This window comes from Globicephala melas, chromosome 4 (genome assembly GCF_963455315.2).
Source record: "Globicephala melas chromosome 4, mGloMel1.2, whole genome shotgun sequence".
In the NCBI taxonomy this organism is placed as follows: domain Eukaryota; kingdom Metazoa; phylum Chordata; class Mammalia; order Artiodactyla; family Delphinidae; genus Globicephala; species Globicephala melas.
In genome coordinates, this window is record NC_083317.1 from 59,612,577 (window position 1) to 59,630,884 (window position 18,308).

The 18,308-nt window shown below is 39.8% G+C and overlaps 1 protein-coding gene across 11 annotated transcripts in view; it reads left to right on the plus strand.

The window, feature by feature from the left end:
• The window catches only part of SIDT1 (SID1 transmembrane family member 1), a 79,131-nt gene that overhangs the window by 14,165 nt on the left and 46,658 nt on the right, over positions 1-18,308 (plus strand). For all 11 annotated transcript variants that reach the window (XR_009563699.1, XR_009563697.1, XR_009563700.1 and 8 more), the window contains exons 2-6: positions 1,856-1,977; positions 2,976-3,146; positions 13,597-13,642; positions 16,919-17,020; positions 17,636-17,719. Coding sequence is in view for 6 of the 11 variants with exons in the window: in XM_060298068.1 (XP_060154051.1) it covers positions 1,856-1,977; positions 2,976-3,146; positions 13,597-13,642; positions 16,919-17,020; positions 17,636-17,719 (525 nt within the window). In the remaining 5 variants the exon portion in view is untranslated. The remainder of the gene's footprint in view (positions 1-1,855; positions 1,978-2,975; positions 3,147-13,596; positions 13,643-16,918; positions 17,021-17,635; positions 17,720-18,308) is intronic.

Here is an 18,308-nt window from a genome sequence, read left to right on the forward strand (position 1 = left end):
AAAAAGAAGAGGCCTTATCCCTTAGAGGTATAGACTGAAATATTTACAGATGAAAAGGTATGATCTTTGGTATTTACTTTAAAATAATCTAAAAATGATGTGTGTGGAAAATGGAAGGTGTAAACGAAAGAAAATGGTACAATTTTTAATAATTATTAAAGCTGGATAAGTACATGAGCATTCATTATTCTATTCTATATTGTCATAAAAGTACTATTCCCGTTCCTTTGGAGGAAAATCTGAAAGTTCCCAGAGCCACTGAAGGCCTTTTCAGCAGGAGAATGCCAAGATGAAAGTGGCATCTGAGCGAGTATAGCCCTGGGGATAAGAAGACTAGATAAGGTGCTGTCAGGGAGGGTCACAGTGATAAAGGACTGGACGAGGATTGTCACTGGTGGGGGAGGGGAGGATCTGGGTGTGAACACTATGTAGAACTTGATGACCTATTGATGGAGAATGCTACAGAAGTAGGAATCAAGGATGACTCGGGCGCAGAATAATGGCTGTGAGGTGAGGCCATTCAATAAGCAAGGAAGTTCAGAAGAAATGAAAGTTAGGGGTGAAGGAAGTGACAGGTGCCACTTCAGACAGGTTGAGTTTGAGATGCCTGTGGAACATCCAGAGCTTGGGGAAGAGGTCTGCACTAGAGACAGGGTGTTGTCAATGATCAGCTGCAGCATAATTTCCATGGAAACATGTAGAGCACAGGCACAAGAAAACGCTCCCTTTGTGAGCAAGCACTTCCTATCTAATTATAAATTACTCTTGGACGGTTTTAACATTAAAAAACTAAGTGTCTTAATCAAGAATGATATAAGATATCCAAATAGTAATGATCTGTGATTCCCATGCTATTCTGCTGCCTCTCAGTTTCCATTTTGAACATGTCATAGATCTTCAGGGTTTCACTGCAAGCCTTTCTTGCTTCAATTCTTTCCCCTAATAAGGTGTTTTCAAGAGAACACTAGGGCTTAAATTCATTAGGGGGAAAAAAATCTCATACGAAAGACCAACTTTTTCTTACTTTGTCTTTTTTCTATTGCCTACAGTATTATATATATATAAAAAAAAACTGAAGGGAAACACCAAAACCATCTAGATCCAGGGGCACAATTCAATTTCCTGTCTTTTAAACAGCCATGATAGTGTTCAATCCTTGGGGTGACACATGTATTCAAAAGAAGCCACGGATCTGCTGATATCAAAAAGCATTTAGTGTTGGGGATTGATCTGTGCCTTGGAGCAGGGCAAAGAGAAGACTCTTCAGCCCCTGTAGTATTTGTTGCTGGGAGAGCGTCAGGCCATCTGCTAGACTTTAACACAATGTGGCAATAACATTTTGGTCTGAAGCACAGAATGATTTTCCAAACCAAAATTAAAGTTTGTTGGCAACTGAGGCACTTGTAGGTTTTTTTTTTTTGAAGATATTTGTATATTTAGCATTTATATTCAGACAAGAAGAGAAGCACATCAGCCTCTTTCTTTTTCTGTTTGGGCTTATTCTCCTAATCTTGTGCTGACTGCCCAATTCAAACTCCTCAGCCTGCCATTTGAAGCCTCCATAATTTGGCTTCACCCAAGACAACTTAAATCAAAATTCTGAGGGTTGGACCCAGGCATCAGTTTTTTTTTTAATCTCCCCTCGTGATTTCATTGTGCAATCAGTGTTGAAACTGAGTATGGTTACAATATGAATGAGAAGAAGACAGCTGGGATATTTGGAGTATCTATGGTCAGCAGCAAACGTATGAATTAAAGTTTTTCAGAGCTTCAGATGGCAGCTACGATGTAACGTGTCTGTGCGTGTGCGTGCGTGTGTGATTTGCATTTCCTCCCTCTCTGCCCTGGCTCGCAGGTGAACGCCGTGCGGGTGTACGTGAACAGCTCCTCCGAGAACCTCGACTACCCGGTCCTGGTCGTGGTTCGCCAGCAGAAAGAGGTGCTGTCCTGGCAGGTTCCTCTGCTCTTCCAAGGACTGTAAGTGGATCTTTCCCCGACAGCTTCATTACATTTGTTTTCTTTCAATGTGCTAGACCTTAATTGCCCTTTTCCCTAGCGAAAGGAGAAATCAGACGTGCAGAATGTTGACATATTATGCATGCTAAGTGCAAACAGTCGTCGTGGTGCCTGCATTGACCGTTCAGCTCTGTTCAGTTTCTCTCCTCTTTGAGGTTCTGATAAGCACTCGGTCTAGATTTATAGCACCCAGAAGAACGTTTAACATTTTAGTTCTACCCAGAATGTTCTGTTACTCTTGGTTGGTTAGTGGGTCACCCACCAAGGTCAGGGCTAGGTCCCACCATCAACTTCAATGAGTGACACCTCTCCCCATTCTTCATAATGTTCACCAAGTGTACTTTCTTTATCCCATAATATTTATTGAGCACTACTAAATGATAGGTGCTGGGGATACAGTGGTGGAAGACAACAGCAAAATCCCCGCCTCGTGGAATCTATATTTTTGCTGTATAAGGTGCTAGAGCAGTAACAAGAACAAACCAGAAAGCATGCAGACATGGGCACACAGTACAGTGTTAAATCACTTTTGGAGGTTAATACACGTGAGGATTGAAATACTGACTCTAACGCCCTGACTTGGACTCTGGGGCTTTCTTTATGTTCATTTTGCAAAAGCTTGAAGATTGGAAAAATGGAATCAACTGGTTGTTTTATCAGAACAGTTTTCCCTTCAAAATCTGATAACTTTCCTGACTGAATTAGGAGGAGGATTTGGTAATGAAGACACCTAAGTGAACTGCTCAGCACTCAACAGTCCTCATGTCTGTGTTATAACGTCACACAATGTGTGCCAAACACGGTAGCTCTAAAATTACTATCAGTAGGTCCAGTATGAAATTTTAAATATAAGGACTTGGAAAGAAGTTCAGGGAGAAGTGAAATAAGATGTTCTTTTCCCTGCTTGTTCATTGAGTGTCTTTCTCCTCGCTGGCTTTTCTCTCCACTGGCTGCTGCAGATACCAGAGGAGCTACAACTACCAGGAAGTGAGCCGCACCTTATGTCCCTCAGAAGCAACCAATGAAACAGGGCCTCTGGAGCAACTGATATTTGTAGATGTCGCATCCATGGCGCCCCTGGGTGCCCAGTACAGACTGCTGGTTACCAAGATCAAGCACTTTCAGCTGCAGTAAGCGGGACTCCTTGTGGCCTTTCTCTGTTCGCTTGTCTGCTCTTCCTGAGCTTGTCTGTGCACGGTCCAGCTTCCTTCCTCCCAGATCAGCACCCCAGAAGGAAATCATCCACTTGGCATATTGTCTTAGCAACTTCTGAACTCTCCTGTGCACAGCTGTGCAGCAGGGCCTTAGTCTGTGTAAGGGGGAAGCAGTAGGGGACTGGAGCAGAGCAGAGGGCGGTGCACCTGATAGGTGTATCTGTTCCTGGGCATCTGTGAGGGCCCCCTCCTGTCTGTCGTCCAAGCAAGTGTGACATCCAAGCACTAGTGATGGGTACTTCTGTGTCACTCACCAGTGCCACTCTCCTGAAGGAAGTTTTGGTTTTGTTTTAAGGAAGATCTTAAGCTATTTTTCTTACCCTTATTACTATTCCAGTTTTCTCCTTCTGGTTGGGAATGTATACAGGTTGAAAATAATATGTTATGTGGCTTTGTGCGAAACGTATGACTGTTTCCTCCTTCTCCTTGCTCTACCATCCTTTGAAACCAAATCAGTCGGGATATAGCATCTCGAATTGTTTATATTAGACATGGAGTATAATAAATTCAGTAGAGGGCATTGTCTCTAAGGGATCTATTCTTTCCCAGAGGTTAGTCACATAAAATATTGCATAAATCTGTGTGAAAATGTAAACAGAAAGGCTAAGATTATTCCTTAATAAGGCCAGAAACTTCAGGGAGTTTCCTGCCCTATCCTACTCTAAGTTCAAGGCTTCTCAAGGGTTCAAACCATTCCCTCCCCTCTCAGTGTTTCAAATAAAATTTAAAAAAATATGTCATTAAATTGCTCATATTAAAATTTTACTTTGTACTCATCAAAAGTTATCATTAAGAGAACAAAAAGACAAGCCATAGACTAGAGAATATGTTTCCAACACTAACTAACAAAGGGCTCATGTGCAGAATATATAAAGAACCCCTACAAATCAATAAGAAAACACTGGCAAGCTTTTGGCTGCTGTCCCCAGTATCACCCACCCTTCTGTGGCTCTGGCTTCTTCTGGGCAAGAATCTTGGAGCCTATGAGTCTGAGCACTGCTCAGAGTGGGGGCTGGCACCCAGGTGGGTGCAAGGTTCAGACTCTGCTTCAGTGAAATAAATAGATTCTCTGGGGCAAAAATGAGGAGATCTCAGGAACAGAAACGATACATGAGACTTTGACCTCTCACTAGAACTTTGGGACAGAGACAGAAGATCTCAGAAGGGGAATCAATGTTTATATTTACCCAATGAAAATAAATGACATATAAATAGACTCAAATATGCCAAGTAAAAGACTAAGAATATCAGGGCTTCCCTGGTGGTGCAGTGGTCGAGAGTCCGCCAGCCGATGCAGGGGACACGGGTTCGTGCCCTGGTCCGGGAAGATCCTACATGCCGCAGAGCGGCTGGGCCCATGAGCCATGGCCGCTAAGCCTGCACGTCCGGAGCCTGTGCTCCACAACAGTGAGAGGCCCACGTACAAAAAAAAAAAAAAAAAAAAAAAAAGACTAAGAATATCAAATGGGATTTAGAAAAAAAGAAAACTATATGTTGCTTAAAAGAGTACAATCTTTAAAAAGAATGTATAAACGCGAATAAAAGCATAGTAAAAGAAATACCATACTGATACTAAACAAAAGAAAGCTGATGTATTATATCACATTATACAAGCTATTCCTTAATGCAAGGAACATTATTAGATATAGAGAGACATTCCATATTTCTAAAATAATCATTTACCAGGAAGACAAATTTAAATTCTAAATTTCTGTGTACCTAGTAATATCACTTCAAAATATACAAAGCAAAAATTGCAGAATGGGAAGAAGAAGTGTACAAATTCACAATCTTTGTGGTAGCCTTCTCTATAGCTAATAAAATAACAAACCAAAAATTTAAAATGTATGTACAGGGTTCCCCCACTATGTGAAAGTAGAGTGTTCCTGTGAAACCTTTTATAAGCCAAATGATATTAAGCAAAGAAGCAATTACCTTAGGACACATCTTGCTAACACATGCACAGAATAAATTGAGATAAAGCACAGAGATTCCCAGACACAATTCACAGCTATGGTGGCTTGATGCTGAGATGCTGAGTGTAGTTCCAGGGAAGGCGGTGGCAGTGCCACTCTCACCGCTCAGGGTGCACACTGCAAAACAAACGCTGAACACTGTTTTCGCTTTTCATCTTTTTTCATAAAAGCAAAAATCTTCAGATTTCTTTCAGTTAGTGAAAACAGATACCAAGGTAGCAAATTGGCATAAAGCGAATTTTCAAAAAGTGAAGGATAGCGGTATGTAGTACTTAGAACAAATACTGGCAAACCACGGCCCACAGACTAGCCAATGGTTTTTGTAAATAAAGTGTTATTGGAACATAGCCCTACCCATTCATTTAGATATTGTCTCTGGCTGCTTTCATACTACAATGGCATAGGTGAGTAGTTGGGACAGAGAAATTATGGCCTGCAAGCCTAAAATACTTACTATCTGGCCCTTTTAGAAAAAGTTTGCCAACACCTGCTATAAAGGAGCAGGTCAACATGATTAACAAACTTGAGCTAATTAACGTATTTTGAAAACTGCATCTCAAAATGATAGAATGCCTAAGCTTTTGAAAATATACATATCCAAACTTCTGGGATGCAACGAAAGCACTGCTTACAGGAAAATGTAAAGCTTCAAATGTATATGTCAGAAAAGACGAATGGCTGAAAGTCAGTGTGTTAAGTACCCATTTTAAGAAGTTAGAAAAAGAACTGAAGCTTGTGTAAACTGCTTCTTTGTTGAAATTCTATGTATTTTATTTTATTTATTTTTTTGTGGAGTTGAATCCAATCAATTTAACTCCTGAATGTACTTTTTTTTTTTTTGCATCTTTATTGGAGTATAATTGCTATACAATGATTTTTGGTTGCATTGGGTCTTTGTTGCTGCATGTGGGCTTTCTCTAGTTGCGGTGAGCAGGGGCTACTCTTTGTTGAGCTGCATGCAGTAGTTGCAGCATGCAGGCTGAGTAGTTGTGGAGCACGGGCTTAGTTGCTCTGCGGCATGTGGGATCTTCCCTGACCAGGGATCAGACCCATGTCCCCTGCATTGGCAGGCGGATTCTTTACCACTGTGCCACCAGGGAAGTCCAAATTCTGTGTATTTTAAAACATCATCGTCATTCTCTTGATTTCTATAGGTTTGTTATGATCATTAAAATAAATTCTTGAATTAAATGCTTGAAAAAAAAAAAGTAAAAGAACTGAAAATAAAATTCAAAGAAAGTGGAAGTAAGTACTAAAATAAGAGCCCAAAACAATGAAACAGAGAACCAATTAACAATGGACAAAATCAACCAAGCCACAGGTCAACTATTTAAAATGACCAGTATTATTTTTATAATTGTCTTCTAAAAAATAAAAAAGACAGGCAAGCCCACTGGAAAAAAAATAGGCAAGAGACTTAAACAGACACTTCACCAAAGAAACTATACAAATGGTCCAAAAACATAACCTCATCAGCTGTCAGAAATGCAAATTAAAACCATAATGAGATTCCACTGCACCTACCAAACTGCTGTACTTTGAAAGGACTGACAACACAGTTCCACTCCTAGTCATATACCCAACTCCTAGATACATAATTGTGCTATTCATTCGAGGAATATCACACAACAATAAAAACAAACTATTTTTGTACCTAACAACGTGAATAAATCTCACAAACAAAATGTTGAGCAATAGAAGCCAGACAAAAGGAATACACACTGTTTGATTCCATTTATATAAAGTTTAAAAACAGGCGAAACTATTCTGTAATGTTAGAAGTTAGGACAGTGGTACCGTCAGGGAGGAAAGAAGAAGTACACGGCTATGTTTACTTCGTGAGAATTCTTTCAGATATATACTTATGTCTTGTTATCTATATGTTTGTTACACTTCAATAAAAAGATTCATTTTTAAAAAATAAGAATATTTTAAAATATATACTACTTTTGGGCAGTTTATTTTTCTGATCAGAATGTTCTGCCCTATTATAAACTCTCCTTAAATTTTCTAAAGCAGTTTATTCTGAAGTCCGTAGCCAGTGGAGTTGCTGATATGAACCAAATATCTATCTTGGTCCTCTCTACACCCCTTGACAGTGGATACCCATAGATACAGATGGACAGATAGATTAATGAATGGTCAGAAGGATGGTGAAGTAGTTACAGCATTTTTTTTCCAAGTCCCTCCATTAATTTTGGTGTAGAAAAAAGTGATGTGATAATTTCAAGAGCAAAGAACCAGCCCCCCAAAAAAGGCAGAAAAAGATCAATTATATGAGTCTCTAGGAGGGAGGTTTGAGCGTTATAGTATATACATTTTTAAGGTTCTCCAAGTGATTCTAATGTGCAGCAGAGTTGAGAACAGCTACCTTTAAGCAATTTCTAAATGCGGTGCTTGTATTTAATTGTGTTAATAACTAAATTAATCTGTGATATTAAACAGTATGGGAATTCGTACTCATAATTTGAAGGAGGTGGCAGCACTTTACCCGAACAGAGTGCATTTTGAACTTTGGAGAAGCCCTGCATTTACTAACTGGTCTCTGACCTGTCGCTGTCACCTGGTAGTAGTGTACTTGAATTCTAGGGCTGGTATCTGTGAGGCTAATTAGACCCTTTGGAAAATTGAATTCTGTGAAACTGAAGCCATAAGGTCACAACTCTGTGAGAGGGTTATTGAATGATACGCATGTGGTGAAACCGCAAGTCTATTCCCTCATATTGTTTTCTGTTTCCGCCTCTCACAATGTGACCTGACCTCAGCAACCAGACATGCAGAGCATTTCAAAATGCACACAGTTACCAGGGGTTTTATGCGAATAAGATAAGCCCGAGAAGAGATGGTAACTAATATATATGTGTCTCTTCCTCCCTGGCTCTGGATTGTCCCACACCAGCCTTGCTGGAAACTCAGAAATCCAGAGGATGATGGTAACAGGCAAGAGCTGAGGACTGTGGGGAGATCTGAACTCAGGTATTGAGAGAAACACTGAAGAACTCAAATTTCCCAACATTGCAGTTTCTGTTGTATGTTTTTCAGTGGCAGACTACAAGCGTTATTTTTTTCTAGAATCATAAATTTTAAGAATAGAAGGAACTTTGGGAATTGAATCCACTCATTTCATTTTTACAGATGAGCAAACTGATGCCCAGAGAGGTTAAGTGATTTGTCCAAACTCACACAGCCAGGAAAGGAGAAAATCAAAATTAGATTTGACTTCTGACTTGCAGTTCTGAGCTGTTCCCACTATACCATGCTATTTCTACTTTCTGTTTAACACCGTCCTCCTAATTTTTGTTGCCCTAAATATATTTCTCAATTCCATGAAGCATTTATTTATTTAAATCCAGCTTAAAAAATTAACTTCTGCCTTAAAGCATTACTCCGTGCTGTCTTAACTCTCCCCCACCTGCCTCCACACATGCACATACACCAGTTTTGCCCCTACTCCTTTTCCCAGACCCCATTGCCCTGGCGCTCAGTGCTGCAGAGTGTGAAGTTGCAGATAGGGAACAGCAGGAGGCTGCAGGAACAGGCAGGCACCTGCTCCTGGGGTGGGAGGAGCCTGGAAGAGCTGTTGGGAATTCTCTGATGGTCCAGTGATTAGGACTCCATGCTTTCACTGCCGTGGGCCTGGGTTCGATCTCACAAGCCGTGTGGCTCGGCCAAAAAAAAAAAAGATATCCCCAAGAATGGAAAATGCATGACAGATAGTTTAAAAAGAAAAAGAAAGAAATTTAGACAGTTGTCTATGTTGTGATATTTGTATGGATAATGGATTTGAGGGGGACTCGACTGGGTGCAGAGAAATTAGAAGGCTGATGCCGTGGTCAAGATAAATAATGAAATGAACTGAAGAATTTAGAGGTGAAGTTGACAAAACTTGATTGGATATTCAGGGTAAGGGAAGTGGGAGAGTCTAGGATGACCATCTAACTTGTAGATGGTGGTGCCCCTAAGAGAAAATGAGAATTTTGAGGAGGGAAGGAAAAGATAAGTTCACTTTGGGACATGTTGAACTTGAAGTGCAGTGCCTGGCAGAGTGTTGAACTTATACAGCACGATGCTCAGGAGAGAGGGCTGAGCAACAGAGAGGCCACTGAGTAGAAGCTTCAGGAAGGCTGGTCCCTATGGTGCCTGAGGTGGAGTTCCAGGAGGTAAGGGGAGAAACAGGCAGTACCCAATCCTTGATCTTTGAGATATTTTTGCTGCACCAGGCAGTTTAGACTTCATCTTTAAGGTTATGGAAGCCACTAAAAGATTTTAAGCAACAGAATATCATCAACAGGTCTGATTTTTGAGATGACTTTAGTAGCCGTGTAGAAGATGAACTGGAGAGGAGAGGGCAGAGGCACACAGACAAATCAAAAGTTTGAACAGAGAAGAATCAAAAAATTATTAGGATCTGAACATATCATGGTAGCAACAAAGTTGTAAGGGAGAAAAAGAGTCAAGTAATACACATGGGGATAATTCACAAATTCAAAAACTACATGTGGCAGAATCAAAAATATAGTCTTACATGAGCACTTGAAGGCTTCAACCCTCCTCTAGCCTTCTAAGTAGGGATCTTGAGTCTTTGTTTTGAGAGAGCGTTTTGAGTGCGATAGCTCAGCTACTGTGCTGTGAAAAGTAATAGATTTTTGAGGAAATGGATGAGTAAAGAGGCTTTTAGACCATTTTGCTATATGTCATCCTATGTAATGGCCCTTTGGTATTTTAGGGTAGAGTACAGTGATTTACATTGTTTTTCAGTTTTGTTTTTTTTTCTTATTGGATGCTATACTGAGCAAAGACAGTGCTTCAGGTGGGAGCAGGTGCATCCAGGTTACATTTACACTGATAGAATCAGTAAGACTTGGTGAGCAGTCAGCTGTGGAAGGGATAAAAAGGGAATCCAAGACAACTCCAACAAGGATGTCACAAGTCAGGTGAGGCTTATCGACAGACGTGGCAGGTCAGGGTCAGGGAAACGGGAGTACATTCCCTTTTGATCATATGGAGTTTGAGATGCTTGAGGGCCAGCGAAGTGCAGAAGCCCAGCAGAGAAACCCTTTTCTGTGACTGGAGCCCAGGAGATAGCCCTGGGCTGGACATGGAAACTTGTGATTCACTACCATTGTTGTGGTTTTTGTGGCAACTGAATATTTATATATATGGATTTTATGGCAATTATAATATATATAATTATACATATATGAATGAAGATGTATGTGGCTAAGGAAAACGAGGAGATCAAGAACGAGACTGTGGGTCACATTCTCATATAAGGGATCGTCTGAGAGATAGGAGCTCTCAGAAGAAGCTGACTTGGCATAGTCAGATGTGTGGAAGAAAACCCAGGAAAGCAGGGGTCACAGAGCCCAAGGGAGGAAGATCTAAGACAGAGGAAGTGGCTGTCAGTGTCAACTGTCACAGACAGGTAAAGAAAATTAAGAACTAAGTCACTGGATTTAACTACAAGGAGGTGACTGCAACCTCAGGGAGATGGTGGAAAAAGAATCCTGACAGCAGTGGGGAGAGGGAAGCATGAATGAGGGATTGGAGCAGAGCACTCTTTGAAGAGGCTGGTTGTGAAGGAGAAGGATATAGAATGACATCAAAGGAGAGAAATTTGGGGAAAAGAGGGCAATTCTGGGGGGTGCTTTTGTTTGTTATTTATTTTGAAAATGGTTGAGACTAGAGTATATTTATAAACTAAGGAGTAGAAAGGCAGATAAAATTTATAGGAGAGTTGGATTTTTGTAGAAGCAACGTCCCAGAGGAGGGAAGAAAAGACAGGATTTAGCACACGTGTGGAGAGTTTATACTTCAGCCAGAGCCTTGAGGTGGAGGGTTACAGATGATGGAGGGTTGGGGAAAGATTTGGGATTAGCAAAGGCAGTTCATGACAGATGGTAGTAAGGAGATAACAGGAAATGATACTCTGAAGTCCATAGTCCAAGTGAATAACCAGTGTGATTTCCTTCGACAAAGTGAGGGTTTTCAACGCTCGCTGTGCTCTGTGCTAGGGGCTTTTTGCTGTCAGAAGATATATGTGATGCCCTGAATCTCACAGTCCTCTCTGTACTCACCTCAAAAACGACTTAGTTTTTGTCTCTGCCTGTCTTTCCACTTACCCTTTCTTCCCATCCCCCCTTCCTTTTCCTTCTGTTTTATTACTCTCCTGTAGATACTTCTCCCCCTTCTCTCTTCCTTCCCCATGGGCCCTTTTCTCCCTCTTCTCCTGTCTCCCTTCCCTGCACACCCATCTCTCTTGACTCCTCTGTTCCTTTTCTCTTTCCCTCTCCCTCAAACTAGCCAAAATGAGGAAACAAAATTAGCTTTTGGGTTTTCTTATTTATTGAATAAACTTTTGTTTCCTGTGTTTAATTTTTTCAAATAAGTCAAAAATTGTGTACTTCCTTCTCTAAAACTAAAGGTGTACATGTGTCTCAGTTAGATTTGTTCTGTTGCTTAATGACACCTGATAAAATAAACCTTCCCCACCTCCACTGAGGCCCATGGGGAAGGAAACAGAACCTTTCATCTGCAACAGGCACCATGTTTATTTTGCACACACTGTTGACTCCATGAGAAAGAGAAGACTTAAATGTGATAGTCTTAAAGAAAATAAAGTGTTTTCAAAGTTTGTATGTGTTGTACTAGTAAAGCAAATATAAAGAACAAGAAAAAAATAAAAACAGAAAATTCCTATCAATGTCCACACATTCAATGTTATAACTGCAATTCAAATGACAGGGGAGAATTTAAAAACAAATTGCTGGCCAAAGAAAACTGTTTTCTCCTGGAAATCTTACACTGTCTGTTGCCAGCCAAGAAAATCACTGTCCTCTTTGTTCCCCTGACCTGGCAACAAACAGAATTGAGGGCCCCGTGTTGCCCTGGTAATAGCAGATGACACTCCCCACACGCTGAGAGCCACACACAGCACCGCGGGTCCTGACTCTGGCTGTGGAATCTCAGGAGAACACACACAACTGGATTTGACACTGACTTTGGCTTCTTTAGGTGACTTAAGATCACGAGTTACTAACCATATGTCAGCAGAACCAATCCTTGACTCTGATGATGATTTCTATTGAGAGTGAATATATACAAATTACATCCATTGCTAAACTCTAAGCCCCGTCTGCTTACAGCCTGAATTGTTTGTCATTACCTTTAGAAATAGTGCTCAAATTTTATGACTTCTAAACAACACCTCCAATTATAAACTTCATGCTTAAATGTCCTGACATGCCCTTTCTAAAGGAATCTTTAATAAAAATTTTAAACTATTTAATTTTTATAAAAGGAAAATTAGGAGTGGAGAGAAAGACTCCTTAGCATTGGGGGATAAAGCTGGGGAAGGACCCCAGAAGAAGCTCAGGTTCAGGTTCCCAGAAGTGCAGGTCACACTGGACAGTTGGGATCATGACACTCCCCAGACGCAGGCGTGGAGAGTGCAGTGGGCATGTGTGAGTGTGATCTTCACAACTAAAAATGAGGCAAGAACCAGAAAGAACAAAAGCCCCAAACAGCCCTTCCATGACTACAGAGAAGAGCAAATTTCTCTTTGTTTTCCAGTCTCTTGAACTGTTCACGTATGTTCCTTCCAACAGCACTCTACACTACAGATGTATGGTTCCCGCATGCTCCTCACACTGTCCTTTCCTCAGTGCTGGATCATTTCTGTCTTTCACAGAAGAATGAAAATATCTAATAAAATATCTAATAAAATAATTCACAGCAAATTAATAATTGGAGAGAAAATAACTTCATTATATTTTTTTGGTGGTATGTGCATTTTAAGAAGGGTCTTAGAACGCAATGCCTAACCCAAAGAGGACACAACCTTGGAGGGAAATGTAGACAACTGGGGGTGCTTGGGGGCAGGAAGAGTATGCTCCTATCTCTAGAGACCCTCCCATGGTGATTATCTATCCACCACATTTTTTAAAAAGTGATCTTTTGCCATGGATACATCGAAATTTTGAAGTGCTATCTGAATTATGCAAATGAACCTCAAACCTTCTTTTCCTCTCTCTTTCAGACCACTTCTCACACCTAAACCCTGTACTTGATTGTAAAATCTTAAGAGAATCCAAAGACAAATGTGTCTATAAAAGTCAACAAAGTACTTACTTGTATAGGTATGACTTCATGGGTTTACAAAGACATAAAATTGATCAGTTCCCCAATTTGATCATTCTTGAGAGTTGAAAACACCAAGTTCCCATGCAGCACACTTTGTCACTTTTATGGGCCCAGAACTCCTTTCTCAAAGAGTAGGGCTTTCCTTGCATCTAGTTTAAGATTTTTTTTTAATAAACAATTTTTTGTTTGCTAACTTATGCTTTTCTTTCACTTTTCCCACTTTCCCCTCTCCCCCTTATATTTCTCAGGACAAATGTTGCCTTTCACTTTACTGCCAGTCCCTCTCAACCCCAGGTAAGTGAAGGGCTTCAAGGTTATCATGATTCTTCCTGTTGGTGTTACCCAAAGAAACCATGGTAACAGGTAGAGTTAGCATGTGATGTTGCCCTTGATCTTTCACAACATGAGTTATATTTGTACTTTTGGAATGTTGTTCACGTAACTGGGATTTTAGACACACCTTTAACCTTATCATTTGAATTGGTGTAAAATGGGAGGCATGAAGTATTTGCAGATGTTCCTTGGCTCAACCTTCATTCATAAAATTGTGGGCCTACTATGTACCAAGTACAGTGATAGATTATACTAGGTGCCAGGGATAGAAGGATGAAGAAGAGACAGGTGCAACTTCTGCCTTCACGGACCTTATAATCAGGATGGGGGCGGGGAGACAGAGAAAGGAAGACCACCACTAAACAAATACAAAAATAATCAATTGATCTGAAAGTACAATAAAAATGAGACAGATTTTAATTTCCACAGTGTTATGGGTAAAATTAATTAGTTTCTCCTGTCATTAAGAAAGAACAGGAATGCTGACAAAAATTATTAGAAGAATTAGATATTTGTGCTGTGCTCTCCATTAGGCCATAGTCATAAACAGACTAAATAGATGAAAACTTTGATTGACTTGGGCTGCTTTTCTGGTGACACTTCTAGCTACCTTCCTTTCTCCTCTCATAGCTTCTGAAAGAGTGAAGTTTATGCAATAGCAAGTTTAAAACAGATTTATTTAATGTCCTGATATTTATTATAAGTCTTCTGTAGGCTGTAATGCAACTTTGTCAAAAATGGCCTTGGATATACTGTACTAAAACTGGGATTAACATATTATATGGATAATGTTGTAAATCTGTTACAACCACTTGTGAGCTGGTGAATATTTAACAACTGGTTCTTAGAGTGAAAGCCCTGTTTTGTAGCATTTGCCCATTTCTGCAGTGTAAATACCTCCACTCTGGCGGATTTCAAGCTGCCAGCGTGACGTCATTGAACACAGAGTTTGGCATCGATGTGCACAATCAGCTCCCCAGACCTGCAAAAGCCAACTCCAGCACACCTTGAAGAGTTAAATTTCCCATCAGTGAAAGCCTCCACAGTGCATATATGCTGCCACCCAGTGACAGAAGAGGACCAAGTCCCACGATCCATTGCCCTCAGAGTATTAGCCACTTAATTCATGAAATATTTGAAAGCACTAGTTACTAGGGGCAATGGGAGATATCTATATAGAAAGGGAGGGGAAAACTTGTACCCCAACTGCAGAAAGAGTACAGTCTAATAGTCCTGTCGAAAGCTATAAGAAATATGATAGAAATATCATATTTATTTATTTATAAATATCATTTATTTATAAATAAATTTATTTATAAATATAATATCATTATATTTATTTATAAATAAATATAATAAAAATGTGTGAATGTCGTGATGTACTTTGTAGACTGAAAATCAGTGATGATTATATATTATAGCTTCTTTCTATTTTAAAAAAGTATTAAACACTAAAGCCCAAATAATTTGTATATAAATCACAAACTAGAGTAAAATATACTTAAAACAAACTCATGAAACAAAACAGAAATTCTTTGACATCTCTGAAGGTCTTACTTTACTCGTAACTGTTCCCATTTTGGCCTATATTTTATATCCCCTTCAACTGTAGGAAAAATTTTCTGTTCCTGCAAGTCCACCCAAACTATTGCACATACTCGGACAACCTGAATCACCACTGTCTGCCTCTATTCCTGTAGATAGAAGCAGGTTACAGAAACTGGATAGATAATCAGGACACAAGATGGTGATTTTTAGCCTAAATTCCAGGCATTGCTTTGGATCCTTGTCACTTGCTTCCTTCTGGTAAAAGTAGATTCTCAAGGCAAGGGGTTTATTTATTTGGGGTTTATGGTAATTTAAAGGTAAAAAACGATTAGCGATACCTTGGTATACAGATAAGGCTTCGGTAGATGTCTACAGCTGGCACAAAACCAACTCCTAGAATATACAGGCTTATATGTGATGCTCATTACTGCTAACAGTAACCATAATAATGCTTTTGAGTTACAAAGTACGGTTCCCCTAAGAACCACGAACGCCTCTTGGGAATTCCAGAGTATTCACCTTTGGAAGAGCCCTGTATTATATGCATTTGAATCAAGCTCCAAAATAAAAGCACAAAAACGGAGTGGCTTCTTGAGAGTGTTGCCACCTGTTACAAGGCATGAACAGACTTCCAAACAGCAGCGTTAATGACACTCTTTAATCTTGAGATGATTTTTTTCCCCATCAGAAGGCTTTGGATTGTTGAAAAAGTTCTATTTTTATTGCTCTGGTTCTCAGAATAAGGTTAATAAAGAGGATGTGGGAATGCAAAATGAAGTTTTAACGGGTTTTGCTTCTCCTTTCAAGTGATAGATTTACTAAAGCGCTAGGATAGGAGTTCGCTTTGTTTGTTTTCCTCAAAATTTTAATCGTATATTTCATGTCAAGCTTCTCAACCAAGTTTCTATATTTATAACTACTGGGCAGAAGTCCCCTTTCTTCATTATTAGCAACATGTTTAAGGCTTAGAGTTAATAAATTTTTCCAGTGGATTGATAATCTAAGTAGGTAAATAGTGTAACTTTTGTCTATTATAAATGTTTCCTTATTCTGATGATATTGGAGAAATACTTCTGCCCAAAATTGTGAACATATTTCAGGAGGCTAGATGTAGGGCTTGGTCTTTGAATCTAAATGTCATCTCACTGTGTTCCAGCCAGGAAATAGATTCTTTGGCAAGAAAGTCTAGGGGAAGGGTGGGTCTAGTGCTAATTCTTGCCTGTGGGAATGTGGTTAAGATTCTTGAAGAACAGGCTTATCTGCTTTTCAAGGAGGAGCTTCATATTTCAAAATGACCCCACAGAGGCAAACCTTGTCTCCTGTCACATTTCACATATCTCTAATTCAAAGGGTTGGGGGCATCTTTTTAAGTCAAAATTAGAATGAAGTGTAGCAAAGTTTAGTTGAGAAGGAAAAACCATAAAAAATGATATGGCAATATTGTATGAAATGGCTCCTTTCTCTCGTTCACTGCTGTGTTCCTAGTGCCTGAGCCCCGCACAGAGCATTTGCTCAATATGCAAGAGATGAATGGCTGACTGAATTACTGGAGGCTTACTGAGATTTACATCTGAACTTTGTGCTTCATATTTGAGGAAACCACCTTATTCATGGGAAAAAAGCTTGAGTTTTTGACCGTAAACATTTCTTAACATTAACAAATCCTATCTTTCTTTTTTTTATTCTTAGTATTTTCTATACAAATTTCCTGAAGATGTGGACTCAGTTATCATTAAAGTTGTGTCTGAAATGGCTTATCCATGCTCTGTTGTCTCAGTCCAGAATATCATGGTGAGTCTTCATAACCTGTCAACCTTCCAATATGGAGTATTATATTGTCCCAGGATAAATGAGAGAGAAGGGTGACCGCCATGTCATCCTCATACTACATATTCCTGACAAAACTGCTAAATAATAAAGACAGTATCGTGTGCACACAAGTGGGCAGTCTGTGTTTGTAGACATTGATCTGGGGAGATAGAGAGCAGTTGACTCCTCACCAAAATAAACAAAGGAAGGAAGGGAGGGAGGGAGGATTATGACAGAGAACAAGGAAGACCAACTTGTGGGCTGCACAAGAAAAACAGAAAACTGTTTGCTCTATTTTTTAAAATTTTTATTGTGTCATTAGGCCCTTTCTGTTTCATAAGGTGTTAAATAAAAAATGGGAAAGGTGTGATACACTTTAAGATGATCTTTTCAGTTCTCTTTGATCTAAAGTGACCTTGACTTCAGAGGACAAGGCACCAGGTTTTAGGAGGACTATTTCATGACTGTTCTGGGGGAAAGCTCTTCATGGTTTCTGGCTCAGTAGGGACCCCCTCCCTGTGATCCAGGTGGCATGTGTGGTATGTATACTATGACGTTAGTGATGCTTTCCTTTTTTATTCCTCATGCATGTTACAGTGCCCAGTGTATGATCTCGACCACAATGTAGAATTTAATGGTGTCTATCAGTCCATGACCAAGAAAGCTGCCATCACACTACAGGTGAGACATCGCTTCTGTGGTTGTTATTGTCAATGACAGTGCACAATTTATAATCAGATTACCTACTGGACCAGTCAGGTTACCTGCCGGACTTAGAAAAACCTAAGGGATTACCGCTCACTGTGTGCCTTGAATCTCTTTCCTTTCTGATTGATTTTAAAACAAAGATTGCTACACCTGAAATCAAAGCCTTGGTGATAGTAGACAGTGCTGCTCTACCAGGTGCTCCGTTCCCTTTGGGGAATCTTGGGAACCTGTGAATGCAGTGGGACATGTCTGACAGATTGCTTAGAGAAGTAAGGGCAAAAGATTCCAATCTACCCAATGGGGGATGCTGGTTTAGGGTAAAGTTTATCTGATCCATTTAAAACAACTAAATATATTCTACTAAAACAATATTTTAAATCAACTACCCTTCGATTGCAAAAAAACATATTGTAACCAAAACATAACTTCAACTCTGGACAGAATGGACAGGTTCAAAGGAATATGAACCACATTTGTGCAGAAGTTTGCCCTTTTGGTATGATAATTAAATTATTATTTCAATGGTAATTTTATAGCAAAAATGTACAGACATCATGTCAGC